The sequence below is a fragment of the Malus sylvestris genome, chromosome 12, assembly GCF_916048215.2.
Source record: "Malus sylvestris chromosome 12, drMalSylv7.2, whole genome shotgun sequence".
NCBI lineage: Eukaryota > Viridiplantae > Streptophyta > Magnoliopsida > Rosales > Rosaceae > Malus > Malus sylvestris.
Window position 1 is genome coordinate 22,887,719 of NC_062271.1, and position 19,110 is coordinate 22,906,828.

Consider the following 19,110-nt stretch of genomic DNA (forward strand, 5'->3'; position numbering starts at 1 on the left):
GGCCTTTGGTTCATAATCACCCTTTTCTTAATCAATCACATTAACTAAGAAAGCAACTTAAACAATTGGTTTTCGGATTCATAGAATTGATTTAAATGGAACTAATTGAAATGAAAATCCAATTCTCATTAAAGAGACAAAACCATTTTGTTCTCATCTTATTTGGACCAAAAACAATGACCTCAACAATTGGGCCATTATTTAATAAACAAAAACTTTTGGGGTCACTTTGTAAAAACACAAGAGTCCACAACTTCATGTAATTACAACTAGAACCCAAAATTTTAACAATGTAAAAACATCATTAAATGAGCAAAACAATTTGTTCTTTAGAGTTTTTGGACCTTAACGTAAAAACGTAAACTTTTAGGTCAAAGTGCAAATACACAAAAGTATCAAAACTTTATGTAATTGCATAAAAGGCCCCAAAAGTACCCCCACTAGGGGTGGCCGGTTTTTAGAGTGAAAAGGAGTGTGAAAAGGATTTTGGTGAAAAACAATTTTTTTTTTAAAATCTAGTGCAAGTGGTTTATTCAAGTGGTGAGGATAAAGGTGATATGGATGGGTTGTAAGAAAAATGTTTTGTGAAACATTAATGGCATTTATCATCTCTCACCAATAATCCATCACCCATCAAAATAAACCAAAACTTTATTAAAAACATCAAACACTTTGAATCAAATCTCCAAACCTTTTTGTTCTTGGTAAGAAACTCAAGAACATTGAAGAACACACATGAAAACTCATAAGAGCTCCATGAATGTTTTCACTCATTAAAACTCAAATTTTCACAACACAAAAGAGGGTTAATATCCTAGGGGTACTTAGGGGTTCCAAAAGTCACTTTAAAACCATTTTAACAAGACAAACATGAACCCAAAAAACCACCCTTTGGATTTGGCCGAATTTCCCAACATACATGGCATCAAATTTTAGTTCCAATATTCATGCTTAAATAAAATACATCTACAACATTTGAGATGCTAAATTTTCAAGCAAAATTTATATTCAAAGCAAGAACAAAGCTTGTAACATTTACAACATTTAAATCACAAATCATGAAAAATCACAAAACCCAAAAGGATTCACCATAAACTAGGCCTAGGCTCTGATACCACTTGAAGGAAAAAAATTTGTCCTAGCTAAGAACATATGAGAATATTTGAACACATGTGCAAACTATTAACACATTAAAGTAGGCATGCATTCAAAAACAATTCTAAAACCTATGACTTTCAAAGCCTAGTGAATGGTGAACCAATATACTCTTTAACAACATTAAAGAGAAGAAAGGATTTAGAGTTTCATTACCCTTGAAGCTCATCCTTGTTTACACAAGGGATTCACCCAAGTGGAGGGCCTTCAAGTCACCTCCTTGCTCCTTGGATCTTCCTTGTGATTTTCTCCCTCTTTGATGCTCCTTTGCTCCTTTGAGGATTTGAGGAAAGGATCTCCAAAACACCAAAAGTTTGATGTCTCTAAGTCTCCACACCAAGGATGAAGTGTGAAGATGAAATGGATGACTTAGAGAAGAAAAGATTGCTAGCTAAATCCCCTCTAAGTGGCCGGCCTCTTTAGAGAGAAAGAGAATATAGGTTTCACCTCTTTTCCTCAAGAAAACCCTAATTAGAAATAAAGTTATAAAGTTGATTTTATACTTCATTTCAAGTGAGTGGCAAACTTGTAATTAAGCAAAACTTCCCACTACCCTTGCTATGGCCGGCCTCCCTTAAGTGATTGGGCTTATTGCCCATTTTGTTTTAGTTGTCATACAACTTGAACATAATGGGCCTTGTGGACCAAAACACTTTTGGACCCCGAAGCCCAAAACCAACTTAAAAGCCCAATACGAACCTTTCGTAAAATTAATTAATTAATTAATTATTCTTGACCATTTTTCAATTAAACCATTTAATTGCATATCCATTTCATTTATATTTCTTCACTTTCATCCTTACTCGGTGTACGATCCATTAGGTTCCAATTAGCGAGGCAGTGGGCGATTGTTACTCTTAACAATCGATTATGAATTGAAATTACATTTCAATTCTCCCTTTGATTAATATTAGTGTTTGCTAAGCTTCAGGGCTTCCACAAACCATGAGTGACACCTAGCAGCATGTCATGGTTACCCAAGCTAAGTAGAATTGGTTGGAGAACCTATCCAGTTACAACTACAACGCAATACGGTCATTCTCTAATACAATACTCTTAATCACATTGTTTGAATGATAGTTTGTTTCATGTCTACTATCCAATGTGATACTTCTCTATATGATTCAATTGAATATGATTTGGAACAAACTTCCTAAGTCATATTCATATGCTTTGGCCAAAGACTCTCGAATTATATCTTAGAGTATTCTCCTTCTACCATGGAAGGTTAGAGATCCCTTGTTGTGCATTCATATGCCTACATGACTAGATAGCTTGATCCCAACAATGCCGTGGACACTCTCAATGGAATGCCTTTGACATGATCAAAGATCAAGGACCTAACCATTAGACATCCATGATGCCTCAGGTCAAAGGACTACTTTGCATATTGCAACTTACGAGTTCTTACATGACATGTATGTTCGAACTCTCTTTTGATCGTTGTTCAGTGTACTTGATTACTCTTTCAAACACCTATGTGTTTGTCTTAGTGTCAAACACTAAATGACTTGAGACTAGTCATACTCGCGCTTGAGTTGACATAACACATACTAACCTTAGCGGATTGTCAATGCCCAATTGGCAATCCTATGATTAGGAACGTTTTAGGAATGAACATAAGAGAAAGGTCTCGTTAATCTACCATACTTAAATCACTTCTCTCTTAGATCAAATACATTCCTTGGATTCCCTTATTGCTTAAACATATGATACAATAAATAGTGATTAACAATAAGCTTTGCCCCCCATTAAACATTTAATAGTTTAATACATTAAGTATTCCAAAAGCTATTACATCAAATGAGTGGCTTTGTGGGCATACTTCCAACAAATACTAATTAAGCACCCACGCATAATAGATGAAGAAAACAAAAATATACCCACCACTGAGAAAATTCATGGTTCCGCCATTGGGCACTATTTGCTACCATCATACAATAATGTTTTTCGTAATACATTGCAAGTCGAGAATGTAAGGCTTCATATTTTGCTTTAAGGTGGGTATGTGATGTTTGATCTTATTAGTTTTGGATCAAGATCACTACCAAAATGGATCCTTGCTAGATAAACATGATTCTTCAACTATGCAATAATAATACTAGTCACTGCTCAATGACTAGGTACTACTGCCATCTTGTAAGTGTACCATCTAGCAACCAAAAGATAAAACCCTAAATTCACCACACTCAACAAAGCCAGAAGCCAGAAGAAGTAGTGAAGGTGCCCATAATTCAAGTTGTCCGAAATCCATCCCGGCTTCCCATCCTTAGTGCTTACATCAGTCACAATGTTCACCAGCATTGTACTCAAATAGTTCCCCAAAGCAGCAGTTGTAAGTGAAAGAGCAGAACACAAACTTCTCATTGCATCAGGAGCCTGCTCATAGAAAAACTCCAGTTGCCCAATAAATGTGAAAACCTCAGCACACCCTATAATAAAATACTGAGGAACTTGCCAAAAAATCGACATGGGTACATGCTTTAGGTCATAGTAGTTGTGTTTTCGAACTTCACGAAGTCTCACAAGCTCCAAAGCCCCCGCGGCAAGCATGGCAAAGATGGAGATTACTAGCCCAACTGCTATTCTTTGGAGTTGGGTGAAGCCGTTGTTTCTGCCCGTGAATCTTCGCACAAACGGGACTATCACACGGTCGTAAACTGGAACCCAGAAGATGACACTGACGATCTCAAAGAGGGAGAGCGAGGCGGATGGGATTTCGAAGGATTTGCTGACATGGAGGTCCATTGTGTTGCCTTGGAGCACAAACAATGTTCCCATTTGACTGTAGACGGCTGAGAAGATTATACCAGTGGCCCATATGGGAAACAACCTTATGAGGGACTTGAGCTCTTCCACTTGTGTCACAGTGCAGAGCCTCCATGGCATCGCTGAGCCCTTGACTTTATCTGACTGTGTCTCTACCGCCGCCTTGTCCAAGAAACTACAAAGTTCGTAATTGAAAAAGTTGTTATTGCCTCGTTTATTATGCTGAACTGTAATTGATTGTACTATAATAAACAATAGAACATCCAACGTAAGTCTGTCCTTAATGTGTGGTTCAAATTCACAGTTCTTCAACCTAAGTTTGGCAATAGAGCATTTTCTATTTTACCTTGTTGAGCTTTTCTAGGACTCTAGCAATTAGCAGAAGTCTTCATATCAAAATTTAAGTTTCAAAAGCAACAAATTAAAGTACTTCTTTGTTACAAGCGTAAGAATTACCTTAGCTGGTCAGTGTGATCAAGCTTCCGGCTTCCTTTGACAACAGATTCCTCGTCGGCAGTCTCATACAAGAGAGACTTGTCACGAGGAACTCGAACACGGTACTTCCTGAAGGATGCAACAATCACCTGGCAAATGCGAGTGAGGGGACTCCCACCGGGAATCTGGTTTCTGTACAATCGAGTGCCCGAAAAGAAGCTCACAACAGCAAGTGCTATAGCCACGGCTGGGATGCCAAAGCCCCAGCTCCATCCAACGTTTGTTTGTATCCAAACAAGCACAGAGGAAGCCACAAGGGCACCAATGTTGATTGAGAAATAGAACCAATTGAAGAATGAGCTCTTGTTTTTTTTTTCGGCATCATCGGAGTCATCAAATTGGTCTGCTCCAAATGATGAGACACAAGGCTTTATGCCTCCAGTTCCAAGTGCTATGAGGTAAAACCCTGTGAAGAACACCCCTGTTTGTAACCCTGAGGGATGGCACACATTGTTGTTGTCACAAGGTGGTTTTAGTCCTTGGATCGATGCTGATAAGGTCAATAAAGTCATTCCCTGCAACAAATTATGGCTTTTCATTTCCAAGTTCAACAAGAATTAGTACTGGTTTGGTACTGAGGTGCTTTTATAAAAAGTGGATATAAAAAAAAGCTGAGCTCAAAAAGGTGTTTGGTAAAAACTTGAAAACAGCTTATTTTCACAATTTTGGGTGAAAAAAGCTGAAAACGTGAAGCAGCAAAAATCTGGATTTCTTTTAGTTGCAAGGCTGTTTTTGAGTTGTAGACCAAGAAACTAGCGAAGGAGATGGAGATGAAGACAACTGAGTTTATTTTTTAATTTGTGTCTTTAAATACCCTATAAATACTTCACTCAACTCTTTATTTTCGCCATTTATTTCATTTTAATTACCTTGTAAGTACTCCACCCCATTTATTTCATTTTAAATACCCTATAAATACTCAACTCAACCCTTTATTTTCCTTAAATTCCCATAATTATTGCTTTATATCATTTTAAATACCCTATAACTACTTCACTCAGCATTTATTTCCTTTTAAATTACTTATAATTGCAATATTAAGCCTTTATTTTGCTTGAAATTTTCCTATAATTGTGACCATTCATCCTTATTTTCCTTGAAGTTCTCTATAATTGCTTACAATAAGATAAATAATTATAACAGTTTGAGACTATATGACATAGTTTCCAAGTACAACTAGACTTAGTAATAAAGAAGTTGATATTATCTTTGATTTAGTTATAGTTATATTTGTTTTTACAAAGTATTATATTGTTATAAATATACTTACATATAATATATATTTATTAAATTTTAGGTTCCATGAGGCTTCTCCTCACGCTCACACCTAGGCCGGGCTTCCCCTCGGATGCCTCGCCCACGCCTCCCGCTTTTAATACTTTGGTGGGAAGTCATAAGCATAATTCATTTTCTTAAATTAGACTCAAGATTTTTATCTGCATTATTCTTCCATTTTACAAATTTAATTGGCTAAGCCTTAATGATGTTGTTGATGAATCTTCCCGAAAGTCCGTTTCTCTTTTAATCATTGACTAATTTTTTTTCTTCGTTGGCAATCGAGGCAAAAGGTTCGTGCGATTTGAATCAAATGCAAACTGTGCAAGTATATTTGCTGTATGCACAGATGCATTACTTTAGTCTAAAGCATGGAAGAAAAGATCGATAATATCGGCGATATTTCGCCGATATTATTATTTTTTTTAAGGTCCGAAAATTTTTTTAACTATCCAAATGATTTTCATCAAAATATCACAATATTATCAATAATATCGCAATATTTTTAAAAATTATCGATAATATCACAATATAATATTAAAAAATACTTAAAAATGTTGAGAAATCTCAACACATACTACACTTGATCAAAGCCCAAAGGCCAACCAAGACATGCTTTTCTCAACATGTGAATGTGCCTTTTATAGGCGTTCTTGGCTTGCTCACTGCCCTCGCTGGGCGATGTGGGACTCGACCAAGGAAGAAAATAGGAATTTCGGTCGAAAATCCACACCCACTTTAAACGGCCATAACTTTATCAAAACTCAACAAAATCAAGCAAGAAAAAAACGAAAGTTGTAGCCCTCGAAGAAACGAAGAGAATGGTACCTCACACGATGTCTGAATCATCGTGATTTGTCCAGAAAATGCCTCGAAAGTCACTGAGGTCGCCGGAAACTGGGTAAGATTCAAATGAGTATAACTTTTTCAATACTCAACGAAATTGAGTGAAACAAAAAGGAAAGTTTTACTACTCGACGAGACGAAGAGATTGATACCTTGTACGCCAGCCAACTTGCCGTGGTTTGGCCGGAAAACCAAAATATGTTCTACTGCTTAGCAAAAAAAGCTACAAACCCTTTGCTTATCAACAAAAAAAGACAAGTCCTTGCACTAGATATACTTTCAAATTACGTTGAGTAGTAACCTGATATATGTATTCGGACGAATTATAAAACAATTGACACACTTCTGGCTTCCAAAATTCAATTCTTTTACTTTATATAAACTTGAAAAAACATAATCGGCATCCAAATTAAAATTTAATCTTATTCAACGTATTGATTTTCAATCGTTAATTGATATACTATAATTTGGAACTTCAACGCCTAGACGCATGCTTATGTGTAAGAAATTTAAAGTGTCAAATTCGGCACATTATTCTTCATCATTTTATTGACTTCCCTTTTTTTTTAATATCCTAAATAAAACCTCCCAATATTGTACTAATTAATTATATATAAATGATTATGGTGTGTTTAAACTTCTTTCATTAATTACTACATATTTTCTACACTCACAATGTTTGCCAGCTCGCTATATAATCAACTTAAATCAGTTAAATCCATCATGCAATGCATTTCCTTCCAATTTTTTGTGATAAACTAATAGATAATTGACTAAATAAACATCCTGCAAAGTTTCATTAAAAATTTCCAAGTTTTTCTTACAATTTCCGTGGTTTCCATGTAATTTTTATCGATATCGATATTATCCCGATATTTCCATCGATATTTCCGTGTTTTCGGACTACCGATATTTCCGATATTTTCTTCCTTGGTCTAAAGTAGGAGGGGGAATTGCACTATTCATATGAACAGTGTTTTGGACCACATTTCAGTTTTTTTACGAAGCTGCCACTGTCTCTCTCTCCCGCTGATCTTGATGCCGCGTGTTGATGATCGTGGAAAGGCAGGGTGCGATCGTCACTTTACCATTCTCTTCCTCCCCTCTTTCTCTTTGCCTCAGATCCCATTCTCTTCATCACTCTCTTTCTCTCTCCCTCAATTTCAATCTGCTCACCTAAAATCCCCAGATCGAACAGCCTCCGTCTCAAATAAAAAAACCTTCCCCCTTCAGAACTCATAGAATCAGCACTCAAGGAATAATCATGGATTTTTGTTGAGGTAATTTGATTGTTTCCTCTTCTGTAATTTGTTTCTGTTAGTTTATTGTTCTTGAATTTTAATTTTTCTGTTTTCTGACTTCGAAGAGTCTACCTTCAGGTGATAAAATCGTGATGTGACCATCGTATTCTCTCTCACAGCTCACAACGATGAAATCGCACAGGGATTCGTTGTTTTCTGTCAACTTCGACCACGACCAGTGTCGGGTAAGCTATCGACTACCCCCTCTTCATCTTATTTTTCTTCTTCCGCTTCTCCCTGCGCATTCCAGTTTGACTGTCTGTGTTTTGGATGCATCTTGATTTCCTCAGTATGATTAGACGGTTCAGATGCGCCTAATAAACAAACCTAATTTGCCTCGTGCGTTCAGTCATCACCTTCCTTCGTCTAAAACCTCACGCAGAGACTTTAGCAATACTTTTGAAGGTTCCCTAATATTCAAGATATGGTTAAACATATATATTCAAGATTTTGATCTCTGTGTGATTTGGCAATACTTTTCACCTAATATTCCTCTCTCTCTCTCTCTCATGAAGGCACTGATTGCATTAAAAAAAGGTTCCCAGTTAATCAAGTATAGCCGGAAAGGGAAGCCAAAACTTCGTCCATTCAGAATTTCTACTGTGAGTAATTTCCTTTACATTAGGATATTGGATTCATTTCATACTAATAAGTTTTTTATCTTACATCTTCTTCCTGCTGCGCATCTCCACGATCATTACTAGATATCTTAACCGCTTGAATGACTTCATTTTTCGTATCTTTAACAGGATGAAACCACACTAATCTGGTATTCACATGGAGAAGAACGAACTCCGAAATTAGCTTCTGTCTCTCGAATTATCTCCGGACAGAGAACAGTGAGTTTAATACTCCACTACCAATAACTAATCAATATTGTTGTGTTTCAACTTAGTAATTGTGCGTTTCAGTCTATAATTATGAACCACTATTGTGTCCTACTCAACGTATGTGGTTCAAAAATTTGGTTAAAACCTAGGATTGCTATTTTTATTTTTGTTTACATTATTGTTATCGTTCAAGCTAAAAATGTCTATATACATAGTTTAGGAAGGGGGTGCTTACAATATAGAATGGCTATAAATGTTATTGTAATAGGTTGCTATTACATTTTGTGGTTAAATCAGATTGGTTTTCTAAACCGTGCTATGTATTTCGTAACTCTCTGTATTTCTTATTTGCATCAGTGGAGTTTATATTTTTGTTTTTCAAATTTGATTTCCTCTCATTCTGTTTTGATGGATATTTCAGAATTTGAGAAGGTGGTTGTGGTTTTGTGCGGTCGCCGTTATGCAGCTCAGACCATCACGATTCACCATTGTCACCCCATCATTGCCGTCGCGACCACCGCCGCCACATCACCGCTGTCGAAAACACTAGGTAATTTGTGAATTAGGGTTTTTTTATTATGTGAATTTCTGGTTTGGGGATTTAGGGTTTTTGAGTTAGTTTTTGTGAAGGTCATTGTTTGATTTTAGGCACACTATAATCGATTACAAGTTTTCAGATCCTAAACACTTTGAAATGGTTTCCAGAAAAGACATCTTTCCAAAGGCGAGTAGTGACACTATCAATTTCCTCAACCAATCTTCACTGGAATTTTCTCTGTCATCCTATATATTGCAGCATTAACACATTTGATAAGAATTTTCAGTTTCTGGTCACTTAAGATGGCAGGAAAATGGACACAATAAATTATCCATGGTCTTTATCATGCTAGCTGAGAATTGGAAAGTGCCTGAAATTATTAGTTATTAAACTCTTCCTTTTTGTTTGAAATGCGGGTGGTGTTGGACAAATGGGTAAAAGAAATGGTTGTTGCCTGAAAAGTTATCTGAAAATAATGGAAATGTTTTCAATGTTTTAGATTGCATTGATCTGTATTATTTTAAAGTATATATAAAGATTAGTTTATAGGTGTATGCACTTAATATTGGATATATGGTATTTTTCAGGTTATTTGACATACAATTGCATATAATCTCAATTTTCTCCTGCAATTTTTATCTGAGCTTTGGAATCGTTGAAAAATTTGTCTAAATAATAAATTAATTGAAATGGTTATCAATAATGAATGAGGTGTTTACTGTGTTTTTTTGGTGTGTACAGAGCCAACGGTATGTTGCTAATGAAGGCAAAAACAAGATGCAGTTTGCTGCATATAGAAAACGGAGGTTAGTTTGATTCCAACTCCTTTTTTTAGTTTATTTGAATAAAAAATTGGTAAGTTCGAGTCCAATTTGATTATTTCTTGCTTTTCTACCGCCTGTCTGCTCTCCCCCTTTCTTGCTGCCGTCCATTGCCTTAAAAAAAAAAAAAAGAACCATTTGCCAAACCCACTAGAGCCACAAGAAAAGACAAGTAGAATTTTATATTCTCTACCCACTTTTATTCATGATTGCTGTTGGCTTCCTTTTTTAAGAAAGGAAAAGTCCTGCTCTTCTTGGACAATACCATCTTTCTCAAAACATGGATTTGGAAAGGCATCTGTTAGAATTTATTTTGAGTCTAAATTATTAAATTAGGAGAGCTAAGAAGACATTAATAACTCTGGTTTTCTCTTTTGGCTACCACCTTGCTCTCCATTTCTCTTTTTCCTCCTACTCTGCTGCTTTTTCAGTGTTACAACCTCTCTGCAAAAAACACATTGTATGTGTTTTGCATGTTTTTGTTCATGCTTCTATTCTTTGTTGTTGTGGTGGTGACTCTGTGAATGGAATTCTCAGTTATCTATTCCTCTACAATACATGATACATCTGATTTTTGTTCATTGATAGATGATGCCATGTGCTTGAGATTTTTATGCCATCACTTAGTTGGTTCTTTTGTGATTGTTATTGTTTGTTTTAAAATGTGTATGATGTGTGTCATGCACAGATTAGTGCAGAGATCCATGATTTAAATTCAACATAATCCTCACATCAAACTTAGTTAAGTTCAATGTTGTTTTTTGAAACTTTGTATGCTGTTACCAATAACGTTAAGTTTAAATCATTTTATCATAACATTATGTATTTAAATTTAACTAATAATGTTAAGTAATAAAATGACGTAACAAAACAATATTCATTGACACAAACCAAAAACAAGAATCTTCATTAACGTTATTAATAAACCAATCAATATTTCATAATTTTTTGTATGTAAGTGTACTAATATTGATCCAAAGCCGCATGGCCTACCTGTGTGGTCAAATCTTTTGATATAACAATCTACTCCACGTTTTCAATGTAAATAGCATTAATCTTTAGTACATTAATTCAAATAAAATTGTGGCTCAAGGGAACAGTTATTGATCCACATGGCATCAAAGTATCTTACTCAATTGTATATTACACGTGTGTATTGCATTATGTGTGTGCGAATACCTTTTTTCACCTTCAATCTATATTAGTTTTGAATTCTGAGTTGATTTAACTAACAGGTTTCTTTTTATTTCAGATTAATTTGGTTCTCGCTACATGAATCAAAGATCACAAGACTAGAACCAGTGGTTTCCAAAAAAGGTTGGTTCTTGAATATTTTCATTTATGCTTTTTCAGTTCTTTGAATGGACTTCCTCTTAACAATGAAGATCAGAACTGCAGAAGAAAGAAGAAAGAAGAAATATAGAGAATCGAGAAGAAAACTTAGAAAGAATATGAAAGGTTTTGTATTTGATAGAATGGTTATTTCTTACAAACATTAGGCTGCAATCGGCCTTTTATATTCCCCTAGTAGTCTAACTACCTTGCTTACTGTGTAAGCCACACATAACCATCCTAACTAACTTTTAACAGAAATATTGATGACATGGCAGATTATGTGGCATTCACTTGAGTCAATATCAGTCAACATCCCCCCTCAATCTCAACTAGGGAAACCAAGTTTGAGATTGAAACAATGACGAGTGAACGGCGGACTATGTAATCCTTTAGTAAGAATATCAGCGGTCTGTTCATCAGTGGGTAGATACTCAACCAACAAATCACCATTATGCACCCTTTCACGAACAAAATGATAATCCGTATCAAGGTGTTTGATTCTCGAATGATACACTGGATTAGCACTGAGTGCTATTGCAGATTTATTATCACAGAATATAGTGGGTTGAAAAGGTAATGGAACTCCCAAATCTTTCAAAATGAGCCGAATCCAGGCCACATCTGCTGCAGTATGAGCAAGTGCCTTGTACTCTGCCTCGGTAGAGCTTCGAGAGACGGAGGATTGCTTCTTTGATTGCCACGAGATTGGATTCCCACCAAGATAAACCACATAACCAGTCACAGATCGTCTTGTGTTCAAATCAGCAGCCCAATCAGCATCAGAGAATGCTGTCAAATGTATGTCAGTATCAGCTGCATATGTAATTCCACACTCTGCAGTGCCTTGAAGATAACGAATAATTCGTTTGACAGAAATGAGATGTATATCTGTTGGAGCAGTCATAAATTGACACACTGAATTCACAGCATAAGCTATATCAGGACGTGTAAATGTGAGATATTGCAGGGAACCAACCAAACTTCTGTACAATGTAGAGTCCTGCAATGGGATTCCCTCATTCAAGAGCATTTGATTGTGAGGTTTGCATGGTGTATTGGCAGGTTTACAAGAGTCCATTCCATCTTTATGAATAAGATCCTTAACATACTTTGATTGATTCACAAATATGTCTCCATTCTCCTTGTAGTGAATCTGAAGTCCCAGGAAGTAAGTAAGTCTGCCCATATCCTTTAAGTCAAAAACACCTGCCAAATCATCAATAACTTGCTGAACTTTGCTAGCATTTGATCCTGTCAAAATTATGTCATCTACATATAGTAAAAGAATCACCACATCCTTGTCATCATTCTTCACAAATAAACTGGTATCCGATGAAGATGATACAAATCCCAAAGCTGGTAAATAGGTCGTGAACTTTGAATTCCATGCCCGAGGGGCTTGCTTCAACCCATACAACGATTTAATCAACTTACAGACATAATGGGGTTTAGTTTGATCAACAAACCCTTGAGGCTGCTTCATATACACCTCTTCTTGCAAGTCACCATGCAAAAATGCATTTTTGATATCTAACTGCCTCAATTCCCATTTATTGATAGCTGCTAAGGATAAAATGAGTCTGACAGTAGTGTGTCGTACTACGGGACTAAAAGTTTTTGAGTAGTCAATGCCTGGTTCTTGGGAAAAACCTTGAGCCACAAGTCTGGCTTTATACCTTGATATACTTCCATCAAGATTCTTCTTAACCTTATATACCCACTTACTGCCAATAATGGTTCTGTTAGGTGGAGAAGGAACCAATTCCCAAGTTCCTTGAGTTTTGAGTGCATTAAACTCGTCTTGCATTGCACTTTGCCAATGTGGACTTGTAGAAGCTGTTCGGAATGTTGATGGTTCCTCCAAATCCTTTATTGCAGCAATAAATGAAAACCCCCCAGTAAAGTCACACTCATTATCCATCGGTAGAGTTTGTAATTCAGGAAATGAACCAATATAACCTGTGTAAGATCTTCTGGAAATGGCACCTGACTTCAACCTGGTGACCATATTGTGAGCTGATTCTTCACTAGTTTCAACTACAGGAGAAGAGATTGGTAGTATTATCTCTAACTGGGAAGGACTATGGACAGGCAACAATGATATTGTACTTGGAGTTGATGTTGAGAGAGTAGGAGAGCTATGAGTATGAGCATTGAGATCCTGAGAAACTTGACTTGATGATATGGGAACCTGTAAGCTATCCACTGGGTGATCTTCCATAATATCTGGATTGGCAGATGACTCGGCATGGGTTGGAGATGATGTGGAATCAGGAGCAAAACAGGGTATTTGAACCATGATTGGAGACATTGTTGTACTCTGGACCTTATGGAACTCCCCAGAAGACAACTGCAGTCTTGGTTTAAATGGAAATGTAGTCTCATCATGCACCACATGTATGGACAATACTAGTTTAGTACTACTCAAATCATAGCAGACTACCCCTTTATATCCAGCCACAAAACCAAGAAAAACACATTGCTTCGACCTAGGTTGCAATTTATGTTTAGTACACGGCCTTAAGAATGGATAAACTGCAGATCCAAATATCTTCAATGTATGCAACACAGGGTCTTGTTTAAACAGAAGCTGATATGGAGACTTCATCCCCAAAACCTTACACGACATTCTGTTGATCAGAAATGCAGCATGAGTACAAGCATAATTCCAAAACTGTAATGGAACTTCAGCCTCGGTTAAAAGTGTGATGGCTGTCTCTACGATGTGCCTATGTTTCCTCTCAGCAAGACCATTCTGCTGAGGTGTGTAAGGACAAGATATGGAATGTGCAGTTCCTTTGAGTGCCAAAAAAGACTGAAATCTGTTACTCATATATTCAGAACCCCCATCTGTCTGTAAGCACTTAATTACAGAATTGAACTGAGTTGTAACAAATGCAAAAAACTTGACAAATACTTGGAAAACATCTGATTTATTGATAATAGGAAAGATCCATACAAATCTTGAGAACTCATCCACAAAACTTACATAGTATCTAAACCCTTCTAAAGACTTAACTGGAGCAGGCCCCCAAATATCAGAATGTACTTTTTCAAACATAGAACTAGCCCTAGTTTCTTTGACAGGAAAGGTTGTCTACACATTTTTCCAGAAAGACATGAATAACACACAGAAGGTGTGAATCTGCACTAACATTCTGTCCAACATTTCTAAGCATAACAGCAAGCACTTCTGCAGATGGATGCCCAAGCCTCTTATGCCAAACAGAAGTCTTTACAGCTTTCCCAAGTAATGCAACAGCTTTATTTTGACCAGCAACCAATCTTCTTGAAAACAGTCACAGGAATCTCATATAGCTCTCCCCTACTCTTGCCGTGGTACAACATCATTCCTGTTGCCTTGTCCTGTATAAAAAATACACTCTCATCACATATGAACCAGCAATGATTATCTTCACATAATTTCTTAACAGATAAGAGATTAACAGTAATGGTTGGAACATGTAAGACATTCTTGAGAAACAATAAATGTTGTGAAGTTGAAAGGGTTGTAGAACCAATATGATTAACAGTCAAACCTTCCCCATTACCAATAGTGATTTTCTCATCACCATTATACTGCACAGGTTGATTGAGATTCCCAAGATTAGATGTCATATGGTGTGAAGCACCAGTGTCCAACACCCATGTATCAGCTGCAGAGAAATGCTGAACATTCTGACCATATTCTGCAGCAGTCATGTGAGATGGAGCTTGAGCAGAAAATGCAGTAAGAGAAGAAGGTGGAGGTGCCCCCTGATAGGAATAGTTATTCCTATGTCTACAATCCAGAGCATGATGACCTTTCTTTCCACAAATTTGACAGATTATAACCTGATAACCATCACTCCTATTCGAACAGGTTGCAGCAGTATGACCTCTGCGAGAACAAATCTGACATTCAACTATAGGACCTGTTTTGAAGGTAGTATTACCACTCCAAGAAGACCTATTCCCAGTAGAAAAACTATTAGAGTTGTTTCCCCATCTCTGTCTATTCCCATTGTAATAAGGCCTTGAATTATTGAAAGACCCATAACCACTTCTGTTATAGTTCTGAGAAGTATTAGATCCCTGAGAATTATTATACCCATTTCTGTTTTGAAACCTGTTGTTCCCTTGATAGCCTTGAGGATCACCAGTTCGTGAACCAGCATTTGAACTCTCTCCTTGTGAATACCCGGAATTCTGATGACCACCTGTAACTCTATCTCATTGAACGTACATTGCAGCCATGCCACTTGCCAGAGTAGTAACCCTTGCTTCCATAGCAGATTCAACACCAATCAACTGCGCTCTGAAATCTTTCAGTGGAATAGAAGTCTCCCTTGCTAAAACTACAGTCTTGACAATATCAAACTCCGATGGTAATCCAGATAAAGCAGTAATAACAACATCATTATCAGTAATCCTCTCCCCTGCAGACACAAGCTAATCACGAATGGCTTTCAACCGAAGCAAATACTTGTCAACAGAATCACTGCCTTTTTGAATTGTATGAAACTCAATTTTGAGTTGATTAATCCTAGCCCTTGACACGGACGCATACCGATCTTGTAAGTTTACCCAAGCTTCATGAGACGTTTTACACCCTATTACATATTCCATAGCATCATCCGACAAAGTAGCAATTAACAGACTCAATAGTGCCATATCTTTCTGAACCCAAGATTTATAAGCTGTTGTGATTTCTGTAGTCACTCCACTCTCAGTGTTAATCACAAACTTTGGTGGACAAGGAGACTCACCAGTGAAAAATTCAAAGAAATCATACCCTCGTAAAACAGATTGAAACTGATAATTCCACTTAACAAAATTGTCATCTTGCAACTTCACAGTTAACATACCAAGCAAACTTTCAATGCGTACTGATTTATCAGACATCTTTATCACGTATTACTGACAAACAAACAATCTCAATCACAAATTTGTTTAACTCCAAACTTTAACAATGATCACCTCTTCAAGATACTACTTCTTGGCATCGGCCTTCGATATGTATATACTTCAAAAACTAAAAATTTCAGCAATGTCACAAATGAACAACTTCAATCATATCACACCACAAATATAATTCTGCTATTGTCAACAAATCTTGGCATCAGCCTTAATCAAATCCAACAAATAACCCATATATGCAAACCACAAGAAACAGCCCAGTTCGCCATATATCTTCACTGAAGCAAAAACTCAAACACGTGATGTGCAAAGAATAAAGAAAGAAACCAACAACCTGATTGAGAAACCCTCGACCCAAAATTCAGCAAGCCGGCACCAATCCTCCAAGAACTCCAACAAGGCCTTCAACAATCAATCTCCAAGAATTACTCAGCGGAAGAAAACCCCAGAAAAAATCAACCTTGGCTCGATACCATCTTAACAATGAAGATCAGAACTGCAGAACTGCAGAAGAAAGAAGAAAGAAGAAATATAGAGAATCGAGAAGAAAACTTAGAAAGAATATGAAAGGTTTTGTATTTGATAGAATGGTTATTTCTTACAAACATTAGGCTGCAATCGGCCTTTTATATTCCCCTAGTAGTCTAACTACCTTGCTTACTGTGTAAGCCACACATAACCATCCTAACTAACTTTTAACAGAAATATTGATGACATGGCAGATTATATGGCATTCACTTGAGTCAATATCAGTCAACACTTCCTATAATCCAAAATGAGCTATTGAACAACTCTTTTGCTACATTGTGTTTGCAAATCAATATTTAGGCTAATAATTGAAGGCTGATTCTTTTTTGTTGAAAAATGTAATCTGGATTCTTAAACTGTGGCGGTTAATGTGGTTGTTAGGTGAATTTTTCGAGTGGGGGAGAAGGGGTGGGTGGGGGCTTTAAATTGTTATTCTCAATTGGTATATAAATATTTAAATGTGCAAAACATGGATATCATGGAAGAATTCAAATGTTTTTCCAGCATTAGGTTGGAGAGCATGATCATTTTCTGTTTGCACATCACAAAGTTTGTTTTGAGTACTTCTCACGCCATTGAGGCACAAATGTTCTTCCTGCATTAGTTAATTTTCTTTATATCAAACATGGATATCATGGAAGAATTCAAATGTTTTTCCAGCATTAGGTTGGAGAGCATTATCATTTTGTGTTTGCACATCACAAAGTTTGTTTTGAGTACTTCTCACGCCATTGAGGCACAAATGTTCTTCCTGCATTATTTAATTTTCTTTATATCAAAATTTAATAAATTCAATTTTCCTTTGTATCCAAATATGTATTAAAGTAATTGTGATTGAAGTTTGTTTATGTCTGCTTTCCAAGATTTATATTTTGTTTACATGTCTTACTCCGTTTATGAATGCTTTTTGGTTAACTGAAAAAATGCTTTTCATTCTCGGTTTTCAGGACTTTATCTACCGTTTACAAGTCAACCCCATAATACCTAAGTACAAGAGAAGCAAAGATTTGAGGTGATTTTTACTCTTAACTTATTTAGATTTTATATTATGGGTTAATTATCAACCGGATTTTGTTACTAGATTTAGAATTGTAATTTGGTACCACTGCTGCCACCTGCCGCTTCAGTTTTCACATCCTAATGCCACCAAAATGCGAATTTTAAATTCTAGGTTATGGGTAAGCATTAGTATTTGGAGGCACAAATTCTTTTCAGCCGCTAAACCAAGTTCTAAATCTTTTTTTGTGTAGTTTACATTAGGCTATTCAAGTCCTATTTTAAATGTATGATTGGTTTGCGTGAAATGAATGAAAAAGAGAGTTAGAATACCCTGTGAGATGACCGATTCCAGAAACCATTTTAAATAAAACGTATCAAAAATGTTGAACGGGGAGCGAAAAGATTCTTTGCATGGAAAACATATTTCACTTTGTTTTCTTTACTCAAAGTGCTCTTATTTAATCTGGTTCTGTTTCGGTTGCGTAGTTCGTGGTTCGCAGCGACTAAGAATTGTTTCCGAAGAAATCTATTGAGCTAAGTTCTTTTTGGTAGGAAATTAGGGTTGCTGATGTTAGCAATGGATTGAGTCTTTTTGTTTGGTATGATTATATCTCTGAACGGGCATTAATAAATACAACGATTTCGATCAATAATTTTATTCGGTCAAGATTCAAACTCCCATTGTAGAGCAAACTATAACTCAAACTCCCATTGCAGATCAAACTATAAGTCAAACTCCCATTCCAGAGCAAACTATGAGTCAAACCCCCATTTCAGAGCAAACTGGGAACGTGGAGAAGCAATAGGGCATGGCTATTTCCGGGGCATCGGTCGTTTTGAGATTCTGGTGTAATTAAGTTTGAACATTCTGCTCCTCTGCTTTTTGATTTGTATATATCTCAAATTTCTCTCAATTGCTAATGGATTTATTTTCTTGGGAAATTTCAGAAAGTCGGGTTGTGGGAGGAAGAAGCTGGTTTGTTGCCATTTTTAGGTATATAATCATGTGCCCTGATAGCATATTCAAAGCCTATTTAGTTATAAGGATTTTTTATTTATCTTTCTAAAGCTTTTGTGCCTGGATTTTAAATATGTGATTGATAATTACTTAGCACGATAATTGTCAGGCATATGATTGTTATTCATGAATACAAAACCTTCATTCACAAATCACAAGTATATGATGAGCTATTTAGAAATTCGGCATTTTCATCAGCCAATTCAATAGCATTTGGGATACTATGCTTGAATTCTATTACAGCTCCAGTTAAGAGATGTGAAGCATGAATAATCTCTTTAGGAAGTGTTAGCTAATCCGG

The 19,110-nt window shown here is 36.3% G+C and overlaps 2 protein-coding genes and 1 long non-coding RNA gene across 6 annotated transcripts; 2 read left to right on the plus strand and 1 right to left on the minus strand.

Annotated features, from left to right (window-relative positions):
• Positions 1–3,267: 3,267 nt before the first annotated feature.
• On the minus strand, positions 3,268–6,543 carry LOC126592265 (protein NRT1/ PTR FAMILY 8.1-like). Its single transcript, XM_050257980.1, has 4 exons — positions 6,523–6,543; positions 5,540–5,569; positions 4,381–4,934; positions 3,268–4,099 (listed from the first exon to the last, which is right to left on the minus strand). Exons 1-4 carry the CDS (start codon positions 6,541–6,543, stop codon positions 3,268–3,270), a joined length of 1,437 nt encoding a protein of 478 aa, XP_050113937.1.
• Positions 6,544–7,674: 1,131 nt separating this feature from the next.
• Positions 7,675–8,227, plus strand: LOC126594271 (uncharacterized). Its single transcript, XR_007613198.1, has 3 exons — positions 7,675–7,820; positions 7,907–8,026; positions 8,191–8,227. It is a non-coding gene; the product is annotated as an uncharacterized LOC126594271 (long non-coding RNA).
• Positions 8,228–8,314: 87 nt separating this feature from the next.
• Positions 8,315–18,960, plus strand: LOC126592085 (PH, RCC1 and FYVE domains-containing protein 1-like). Of its 4 annotated transcripts, none has more exons than XM_050257841.1 (7): positions 8,324–8,443; positions 8,591–8,680; positions 9,951–10,015; positions 11,283–11,347; positions 17,740–17,804; positions 18,509–18,648; positions 18,740–18,960. In XM_050257841.1, the coding sequence occupies exons 1-5, from the start codon at positions 8,351–8,353 to the stop codon at positions 17,778–17,780; spliced, it is 354 nt and encodes a 117-aa protein (XP_050113798.1). In that variant the 5' UTR covers positions 8,324–8,350; the 3' UTR covers positions 17,781–17,804; positions 18,509–18,648; positions 18,740–18,960. The 4 variants fall into 4 exon arrangements, 2 of the variants coding, with proteins under 2 accessions (XP_050113799.1, XP_050113798.1); XR_007612596.1 differs by lacking the exon at positions 8,591–8,680 and adding an exon at positions 9,093–9,221 and having other exon boundaries at positions 8,328–8,443; XR_007612597.1 differs by lacking the exon at positions 8,591–8,680 and adding an exon at positions 9,138–9,221 and having other exon boundaries at positions 8,328–8,443.
• Positions 18,961–19,110: the final 150 nt, after the last annotated feature.